General features: G+C 53.3%; 2 protein-coding genes across 2 annotated transcripts in view; one reads left to right on the top strand and one right to left on the bottom strand.

Annotated features, from left to right (window-relative positions):
• Positions 1-165, bottom strand: part of oplah (5-oxoprolinase, ATP-hydrolysing) — a 64,482-nt gene extending 64,317 nt beyond the window's left edge. Inside the window, exon 1 of the mRNA XM_070881901.1 lies at positions 19-165. The gene's annotated coding sequence lies outside the window, so the exon portion shown is untranslated. The remainder of the gene's footprint in view (positions 1-18) is intronic.
• A 922-nt stretch (positions 166-1,087) lies between these two features.
• Positions 1,088-9,025, top strand: exosc4 (exosome component 4). The gene is made up of 3 exons (XM_070880135.1): positions 1,088-1,293; positions 5,147-5,353; positions 8,212-9,025. The coding sequence occupies exons 1-3, from the start codon at positions 1,123-1,125 to the stop codon at positions 8,569-8,571; spliced, it is 738 nt and encodes a 245-aa protein (XP_070736236.1). The 5' UTR covers positions 1,088-1,122; the 3' UTR covers positions 8,572-9,025.
• Positions 9,026-10,262: the final 1,237 nt, after the last annotated feature.

The following is a 10,262-nucleotide window of genomic DNA, read 5'->3' on the forward strand; positions in this document are numbered from 1 at the left end:
CTAAGCGGTGAGAGTGACCTGTGACTGCCCCCTGCCGCCTGCCGCAGGCCCAGCCCGAGCCCCAGACTCAGTCCCCTGTGAGAGACCCCGACCCCGGGAGTGTGGACGCCGCTGGCTTGGCTCCCTTCCCTCAGGTAGCCGGCGGCAAACACCGTCCCGCATCTCCCTCAGCCCCAGCCACAGCGGCCGGGCCCCGCCCTTTCTCACCCTCCCCCAATCAGAGACAGCGCCCTCCGCTCGCCCGCCAATGGCGTGCCGCCCATCCCCACTCACCCCGCCCCCGCCTCGGGCCAATCACCGCCCACCAACCCTCCTGTCCAATCGCATCCGCCGACTGACAACACCACCCAATCAGAAAACAAGCCCCCCTGCCAAGCGCAGTCCCGATAAACATCGTTCTGATTGGCGTACTGCTCTGACCAATCAAGTCGCTCAGTTCTGGCCCCGGCCTCTTCTTTCCGATTGGCGAAATGCCTTGGCTAATCAACTCGCTGAGTGGCTGCAAGAGCATCAATTCTCATTGGCGAGGTGTCTGGACCAATCAGTTCGCTCAGTGTCGACTACCGCCCATCAAAATATCTGCGTCATTGGTGTGCCTGACCAATGAGGTCGCTTCAGGGTTCATTAATATTAACCAACAACAACAACTTGTATTTATATCGCGCCTTTAACGTAGTAAAACGTCCCAAGGCGCGTCACACCTCCCTGGCAGACTCTGTATATCCCCCGTCAGTTAGAATACTTGCATTAAAAATGAGTTCTTTCCTTCACAGGGTATCGATAGATCCTATAATCCTGACTTATCAATTTTTCTATTCTAATTTGAACACTTTTGGTAAAATTGTTTTATTTATTTTACTGAATGTATTTGGATTTGTAATCTCCGACCGTGGCTCGGTGTTAAAAATGTCAAGCGCCTTGGCACCTCTTGACTTTGTGTAAGTTGTTGTTGTTAAAGAAAGAACTACAACTCCCAGGGTGCAGCGGGACCACCCCCAGCAGCCGCCGGACGCGGAGCGAGCCGCAAGGCCCGGCGGGAGTTGTAGTCCGCGGCCGGGCGGACTGCAGCTCCCGGCGGGCACTGCGGGTCGCCGCGCGGAGTTGTGGGATTTGCGGCACAAGATGGCGGGGCTGGAGCTGCTGTCCGATCAGGGCTACCGGCTGGACGGCAGGAAACCCACCGAGCTCCGGAAGATCCAGGCCCGCATGGGGGTGTTCGCGCAGGCCGACGGCTCGGCCTACATCGAGCAGGGCAACACCAAGGCGCTGGCGGTGGTTTACGGGCCGCACGAGGTGAGCCCGCATGCGCAAAGCCGCCGCTCCGCCAGTGCGCATGTGCAGATCTGCTTCTCCTCCTGGAGCACAGACAGAGAGATAACACGGGGTTAGATACAGAGTAAAGCTCCCTCTACACTGTCCCATCAAACACTCCCAGGGCAGGTACAGCACGGGTTAGATACAGAGTAAAGCTCCCTCTACACTGTCCCATCAAACACTCCCAGGGCAGGTACAGCACGGGGTTAGATACAGAGTAAAGCTCCCTCTACACTGTCCCATCAAACACTCCCAGGGCAGGTACAGGGGGTTAGATACAGAGTAAAGCTCCCTCTACACTATCCCATCAAACACTCCCAGGGCAGGTACAGCACGGGTTAGATACAGTGTAAAGCTTCCTCTACACTGTCCCATCAAACACTCCCAGGGCAGGTACAGCACGGGTTAGATACAGAGTAAAGCTCCCTCTACACTGTCCCATCAAACACTCCCAGGGCAGGTACAGGGGGTTAGATACAGAGTAAAGCTTCCTCGACACTGTCCCATCAAACACGCCCAGGGCAGGTACAGCACGGGTTAGATACAGAGTAAAGCTTCCTCTACACTGTCCCATCAAACACGCCCAGGGCAGGTACAGCACGGGTTAGATACAGAGTAAAGCTCCCTCTACACTGTCCCATCAAACACTCCCAGGGCAGGTACAGGGGGTTAAGTACAGAGTAAAGCTCCCTCTACACTGTCCCATCAAACACTCCCAGGGCAGGTACAGCACGGGGTTAGATACAGAGTAAAGCTCCCTCTACACTGTCCCATCAAACACTCCCAGGACAGGTACAGTACGGGTTAGATACAGAGTAAAGCTCCCTCTACACTGTCCCATCAAACACTCCCAGGGCAGGTACAGGGGGTTAGCTACAGAGTAAAGCTCCCTCTACACTGTCCCATCAAACACTCCCAGGGCAGGTACAGGGGGTTAGATACAGAGTAAAGCTCCCTCTACACTGTCCCATCAAACACTCCCAGGGCAGGTACAGCACAGGTTAGATACAGAGTAAAGCTCCCTCTACACTGTCCCATCAAACACTCACAGGGTTAGATACAGAGTAAAGCTCCCTCTACACTGTCCCATCAAACACTCCCAGGGTTAGATACAGAGTAAAGCTCCCTCTACACTGTCCCATCAAACACTCCCAGGGTTAGATACAGAGTAAAGCTCCCTTTACACTGTCCCATCAAACACTCCCAGGGCAGGTACAGCACAGGGTTAGATACAGAGTAAAGCCCCCTCTACACTGTCCCATCAAACACTCCCAGGGCAGGTACAGCACGGGTTAGATACAGAGTAAAGCTCCCTCTACACTGTCCCATCAAACACTCCCAGGGCAGGTACACGGGGTTAGATACAGAGTAAAGCCCCCTCTACACTGTCCCATCAAACACTCCCAGGGCAGGTACAGCATGGGTTAGATACAGAGTAAAGCTCCCTCTACACTGTCCCATCAAACACTCCCAGGGCAGGTACAGCACAGGTTAGATACAGAGTAAAGCTCCCTTTACACTGTCCCATCAAACACTCCCAGGGCAGGTACAGCACAGGGTTAGATACAGAGTAAAGCCCCCTCTACACTGTCCCATCAAACACTCCCAGGGCAGGTACAGCACGGGTTAGATACAGAGTAAAGCCCCCTCTACACTGTCCCGTCAAACACTCCCAGGGCAGATACAGCACGGGTTAGATACAGAGTAAAGCTCCCTCTACACTGTCCCATCAAACACTCCCAGGGCAGGTACAGCACGGGTTAGATACAGAGTAAAGCTCCCTCTACACTGTCCCATCAAACACTCACAGGGTTAGATACAGAGTAAAGCTCCCTCTACACGGTCCCATCAAACACTCCCAGGGCAGGTACAGCACGGGTTAGATACAGAGTAAAGCTCCCTCTACACTGTCCCATCAAACACTCCCAGGACAGGTACAGAACGGGTTAGATACAGAGTAAAGCTCCCTCTACACGGTCCCATCAAACACTCCCAGGGCAGGTACAGCACGGGTTAGATACAGAGTAATGCTCCCTCTACACTGTCCCATCAAACACTCCCAGGACAGGTACAGCACGGGTTAGATACAGAGTAAAGCTCCCTCTACACTGTCCCATCAAACACTCCCAGGACAGGTACAGAACGGGTTAGATACAGAGTAAAGCTCCCTCTACACTGTCCCATCAAACACTCCCAGGACAGGTACAGCACGGGTTAGATACAGAGTAAAGCTCCCTCTACACTGTCCCATCAAACACACCCAGGACAGGTACAGAACGGGTTAGATACAGATTAAAGCTCCCTCTACACTGTCCCATCAAACACTCCCAGGGCAGGTACAGCACGGGTTAGATACAGATTAAAGCTCCCTCTACTGTCCCATCAAACACTCCCAGGGCAGGTACAGCACGGGTTAGATACAGAGTAAAGCTCCCTCTACACTGTCCCATCAAACACGCCCAGGGCAGGTACAGCATGGGTTAGATACAGAGTAAAGCTCCCTCTACTGTCCCATCAAACACTCCCAGGGCAGGTACAGCACGGGTTAGATACAGAGTAAAGCTCCCTCTACTGTCCCATCAAACACTCCCAGGGCAGGTACAGCAAGGGTTAGATACAGAGTAAAGCTCCCTCTACACTGTCCCATCAAACACTCCCAGGGCAGGTACAGCACGGGGTTAGATACAGAGTAAAGCTCCCTCTACACTGTCCCATCAAACACGCCCAGGGCAGGTACAGCACGGGGTTAGATACAGAGTAAAGCTCCCTCTACACTGTCCCATCAAACACGCCCAGGGCAGGTACAGCACGGGGTTAGATACAGAGTAAAGCTCCCTCTACACTGTCCCATCAAACACTCCCAGGGCAGGTACAGGGGGTTAGGTACAGAGTAAAGCTCCCTCTACACTGTCCCATCAAACACTCCCAGGGCAGGTACAGAGTAAAACTCCTTCTACACTGTCCCATCAAACACTCCCAGGGCAGGTACAGGGGGTTAGGTACAGAGTAAAACTCCCTTTACACTGTCCCATCAAACACGCCCAGGGCAGGTACAGGGGGTTAGATACAGAGTAAAACTCCCTCTGCACTGCCCCATCAAACACTCCCAGGGCAGGTACAGGGGGTTAGATACAGAGTAAAACTCCCTCTACACTGCCCCATCAAACACTCCCAGGGCAGGTACAGCATGGGTTAGATACAGAGTAAAGTTCCCTCTACACTGTCCCATCAAACACTCCCAGGGCAGGTACAGCACGGGTTAGATACAGAGTAAAGCTCCCTCTACACTGTCCCATCAAACACTCCCAGGGCAGGTACAGCACGGGGTTAGATACAGAGTAAAGCTCCCTCTACACTGTCCCATCAAACACTCCCAGGGCAGGTACAGCACGGGGTTAGATACAGAGTAAAGCTCCCTCTACACTGTCCCATCAAACACTCCCAGGGCAGGTACAGCACGGGTTAGATACAGAGTAAAGCTCCCTCTACACTGTCCCATCAAACACTCCCAGGGCAGGTACAGCACGGGTTAGATACAGAGTAAAGCTCCCTCTACACTGTCCCATCAAACACCCCCAGGGCAGGTACAGCATGGGTTAGATACAGAGTTAAGCTCCCTCTACACTGTCCCATCAAACACTCCCAGGACAGGTACAGCACGGGGTTCGATACAGAGTAAAGCTCCCTCTACACTGTCCCATCAAACACTCCCAGGGCAGGTACAGCACGGGGTTAGATACAGAGTAAAGCTCCCTCTACTCTCCTTTTGACTGGCGGTTACGATGTCGATGGGGTGTGAGTGACAGTCGTGATGTGCAGTCCTTTATTTCAGATTCGTGGCGCTCGCAGTAAGGCCCTTCACGACAAGGCGATGGTGAACTGTCAGTACAGCATGGCGACATTCAGCACGGGCGAGCGCAAGAGACGGCCCCACGGCGACCGCAAGTCTACCGAGATGACCCTGCACCTGAAGCAGACGTTTGAGGCCGCCATTTTAACTCAGCTTTACCCACGATCCCAAATTGACATCTACGTGCAGGTATTGAGCCATGGCCCTGACCTCTGCTGCCGGTCCTGACCCCTGACCCCAATCTTTGTTGCCAGCCCGACCACTGACCCTGACTCCGACCCCTGTCGCCAACTCGCCCTTGTCGTTGGCACTAGCCTCTGGCCACTGCTGCTGACCTTTACGCCTCAACTTCTGACCCCTCTCGCTGGCTCTGTCCTTTGGTGCTCTCGCCGATCCTGATCACTGATCTTACATAAGAAATAGGAGCAGGAGTCGGCCATTCGGCCCCCCGAGCCTGCTCCGCCATTCAATAAGACCATGGCTGATCTGATCATGGACTCAACTCCACTTCCCTGCCCGCTCCATATAACCCTTTATTCCCTTATCACTCAAAAATCTATCTACCTCCACCTTAAATATATTCAGTGACCCAGCCTCCACAGCTCTCTGGGGCAGAGAATTGCACAGATTTACAACCCTCCGAGAGAAGAAATTTCTCCTCATCTCAGTTTAAAATGGGCGGCCCCTTATGTCCCCTAGTTTTAGTTTCCCCTGTCAGTGGAAACATTCTCTCTGCATCCACCTTGTCGAGCCCCCTCATTATCTTATATATTTCGATAAGATCACCTCTCATTCTTCTGAACTCCAACCTGCTCTACTATCTTCATAAGTCCACCCCCTCATCTCTGGAATCAACCCAGTGAACCTTCTCTGAACAGCCTCCAATGCAAGTATATATTACCTTTAATACGGAGACCAAAACTGTGCGCAGTACTCCAGGTGTGTCCTCACCAATACCCTGTACAGTTGTAGCAGGACTTCTCTGTTTTTATACTCTATCCCCCTTGCAATAAAGGCCAACATTCCATTTGCCTTCCTGATTACTTGCTGTACCTGCATACTAACTTTGTATGTTTTATGCACAAGGGCCCCAGGTCTCTCTGTACTGCAGCATTTTGTAATTTTTTTCCATTTAAATTGTAATTTGCTTTCCTATATTTTTCTGCCAAAGTGGATAACCTCACATGTTCCCACATTATACTCCATCTGCCAAATTTTTGCCCACTCACTGAGCCTGTCTATATCCCTTTGCAGATTTTTTGTGTCCTCCTCACAATTTGCTTTCCCACCCATCTTTGTATCATCAGCAAACTTGGCTACATTACACTCGGTCCCTTCATCCAAATCATTAATATAGAGTATAAATAGTTGAGGCCCCAGCACCGATGACCTTTTCCTCTCAGCTGGACCCGCTCCTTCCCTCTGACCCTATCTGACCCTCCCACTGGGAAGGGATCCCTTCAGCGCTCATTGGTGGTCTGTTTGGGATAAAAGCTATTTGTTTAAAGGTTCCATGAACATTTGCGAGTCCTGCAATTGGCTGGGTTCACGGCCAAGGCCAGACCTCTGCCAGGGAGCCAGGAATTGGCCGTCTGGAGCTACTGCCTGGGCGCGATGCTCCTCAACGGTCAACCGGTCCACTTTTCTTTTCAAACTAATTATTTGGAGAAGCTGGGATTGTTCTCCTTAGAGCAGAGAAGTTTGAGGAGATGTACTAGAAATGTTCAAAATCATGGCGGGGATTTGATCGAGTAAATAAGGAGAAACTATTTCCATTGCCGGGGGGGGCCGGTAACCAGAAGGCACGGATTTAAGGGAAGTGGCAAAAGAACCCGAGGGGGATAAGGAGCATAGTGGTGATCAGGAACGTGCTGCCTGAAGGGGCGGTGGAAGCAGATTCAGTAATAACTTTCAAAAGGGAATTGGATAGATACTTGACGGGGCAAAATGTGCAGGGCTATGGGGGAAGAGCGGGGAATGGGACTCTCAGAGCCGGCACATGAATTGCAGACAGAAACAAAAAGCTGCTGGATCACAGAGTGTTCCTCATCCCCGTGGGATGTGGAGCTTTTTACAGAGCTGCTTCAATGTTGCTGCTGAGTGATGCACAGGAGGAAGCGGTGGGGAGGGTGGGGGGGGCGGAGCGGAATATTGGGTACATACCCTGCAGCAACCTGGGAGCTCACCGCGCTGAGAATCACTGGGTGCATGGTGTGGGGAAGGGGACTGTGGTACCCTCCGGTTCCCTTGTGAGCAACATGGTTTTGTTGGGTTTTATGGATATATGGAACAAAGGTGGGTAAGTGGAGATGAAGTGCAGTTTAGTCATGATCTAATGGAAGGTGTAACAGGCTCGAGGGGCTGAATGGGCCTCCTCCTGTTCCTGTGTAACAGGCTCGAGGGGCTGAATGGGCCTCCTCCTGTTCCTGTGTAACAGGCTCGAGGGGCTGAATAGGCCTCCTGTTCCTGTGTAACAGGCTCGAGGGGCTGAATGGTCTCCTGTTCCTGTGTAACAGGCTCGAGGGGCTGAATGATCTCCTCCTGTTCCTGTGTAACAGGCTCGAGGGGCTGAATGGTCTCCTCCTGTTCCTGTGTAACAGGCTCGAGGGGCTGAATGGGCCTCCTCCTATGTAACAGGCTCGAGGGGCTGAATGGGCCTCCTCCTGTTCCTGTGTAACAGGCTCGAGGGGCTGAATGGGCCTCCTCCTGTTCCTGTGTAACAGGCTCGAGGGGCTGAATGGCCTCCTCCTGTTCCTGTGTAACAGGCTCGAGGGGCTGAATGGGCCTCCTGTGTAACAGGCTCAAGGGGCTGAATGGCCTCCTCCTGTTCCTATGGGTGAGTGGAGCTTTACTAACGTGGCGATGTATTTGCCTCTCGGGTCACGAGGGGAGCTGTTGGTGTAGATGTTTGCCAGTGGTCAGTCCAAGGTCAGATGGGTGTGTCCCTGCAGCACTGGACCCAGGGGTTTACTCTGGGCCCCCCTCTCCCGGTGGGTAGCAAGCTCCCGTTCACCTCCAGTATTCTCTCCTCCCCTTCCCCCACACAGATCCTCCAGGCGGACGGCGGCAACTACTGCGCCTGCGTCAACGCGGCCACGCTGGCGGTCATCGACGCGGGGATCCCCATGCGGGACTACGTGTGCGCCTGCTCGACAGGCTTCATCGAGGACAGCGCGCTGGCAGACCTTAGCTACATCGAGGAGTCTGCGGGGGGGCCTCAGGTGGCGCTGGCCCTGCTGCCCAAGTCCCAGCAGATCGCCCTGCTGGAGATGAACTCCCGGCTGCACGAGGACCACCTGGAGAAGGTGGTGGACGCGGCGGCCAAGGCCTGCGGAGACGTGTACGCCGTGCTGGACCGTGTGGTCAGGGAGCACGTGCAGGAGGTTACCACGCTGGTGGGAGAGTGAGCCTCCGGCGGGAAGAAGCTCACTGTTCACTGTCTTCCTGCTGACGTGTCTGTGTCTCTGTGTCTGTATCTCTGTCTGTGTCTCTGTCTGTGTCTCTGTCTGTGTCTCTGTCTGTGTCTCTGTGTCTGTCTTTGTGTCTGTCTCTGTTTCTGTCTCTGTCTCTGTGTCTCTGTCTCTGTCTCTCTGTCTCTGTGTCTGTCTCTGTGTCTCTGTGTCTCTGTGTCGGTCTCTGTGTCTGTGTCTCTGTGTGTGTCTCTGTCTGTGTCTCTGTGTCTGTCTCTGTGTCTCTGTGTCGGTCTCTGTGTCGGTGTCGGTGTCTGTCTCTGTGTCTGTCTTTGTGTCTGTCTCTGTGTCTCTGTCTCTGTGTGTCTGTCTCTGTCTGTGTGTGTCTGTGTCTGTGTGTCTGACCCAGATTGGCCTTTAATAAAAGTGATTCCAGTTTTTTGTATCAAAAGGATTGTTACAAAACTTTGTATCTTCCTTACTCTGCATCATCTGTAATGTACAGCTCTATTCGTTCAGCCAGGTCATAGTGAAACGACGAGGCCCTGATTCAGATCCCTAGGGAATGCCACTAGTCACATCCGTCAATCAAAGAGCAGTGGAGAGTCTAGAACCAGGGGCCACAGTCTCAGAATAAGGGGTCAGCCATTTCAGACTGAGATGAGGAGGAATTTCTTCACTCAGAGGGTGATGAATCTGTGGAATTCTCTGCCCCAGAGGGCTATGGAGGCTCAGTTGTTGAGTATATTCAAGACTGAGACCTCAGGATGTTCCAAAGCGCTTTTAATGTCCAAGGCTACACTGAGACACTTCACCGCCAAAAGATCGATAGAGTTTTGGATTCTCGGGGAATCGAGGGATACGAGGATAGTGCAGGACGGTGGAGTTGAGGTGGAAGACCAGCCATGATCTTATTGAATGGCGGAGCAGGCTCGAGGGGCCGAATGGCCGACTCCTGCTGCTAGTTCTTTCTCCCCACTCTGTGCCCCCCACCTCCCAACCAATTTCCAACCCGTGTCACAAGGTTAACTCCAATTCTGTGCGCACTCATTTATTCCAGGCTCGGAAATCGGTGCAGTTCCGGCCTGTAAGACCATCAGCAGGCCGGGGCCATTGGAGGGAGCAGAGCGCGCTGCTGCAGGAGGGCGACGGCTACGAAGCCCGGTCGCTGATTGCAGTGCGGGCAGGCACAGCAGGAGGGGGCGAAGGAGCGGCAAGAGTCCGTAGAGGGAAGTGACCGGGGCCCAGGAGAGGCGAGGGCCCAGGGGCAGCACGGGCCAGCCCACACGGCGATATGTGCGTGCACTAGGTCCGTGCAGCAGAGCAGGTCTCCTGTTAGTCTTGGTTAACCCTTGCCACTGGACCAAGACCTAGCTCCATCAAGCCCGTGTGGTGGCTGGTGTGCAACGACCACCCCACATTAAAGAAAATCCACCCACAGGCACCTTCCACCCTTCAGGATGTAGTTCAGGATCTGGAATATTAGGTCCTTCATTGAAACACCTGTGAACTCATCCCCTTTTTGGCGTGGAAGCAAGTCATCCTCGCTTTGAGGGACTGCCTATAATGATGATGATTCCAGTAATCTCTTCTCAAATAGGCCAGAATCTCCGGCGGTGGGAGGGAATCAGGAAAGCTGTTGCTCACTGGGTAGGGAACACGACCCTGCTCCTGTTGCCTGGCTCCAC

This window comes from Pristiophorus japonicus, chromosome 5, assembly GCF_044704955.1.
Source record: "Pristiophorus japonicus isolate sPriJap1 chromosome 5, sPriJap1.hap1, whole genome shotgun sequence".
Classification (NCBI taxonomy): Eukaryota; Metazoa; Chordata; class Chondrichthyes; family Pristiophoridae; genus Pristiophorus; species Pristiophorus japonicus.

Bases quoted from the DNA above. Each gene is read 5' to 3' on its own strand.
- exosc4 (XM_070880135.1), top strand. From the start codon at position 1,123: ATGGCGGGGCTGGAGCTGCTGTCCGATCAGGGCTACCGGCTGGACGGC. The intron at 1,294-5,146 runs GTGAGCCCGCAT...CCTTTATTTCAG, and splicing joins TGGTTTACGGGCCGCACGAG to ATTCGTGGCGCTCGCAGTAA. The intron at 5,354-8,211 runs GTATTGAGCCAT...TCCCCCACACAG, and splicing joins AAATTGACATCTACGTGCAG to ATCCTCCAGGCGGACGGCGG.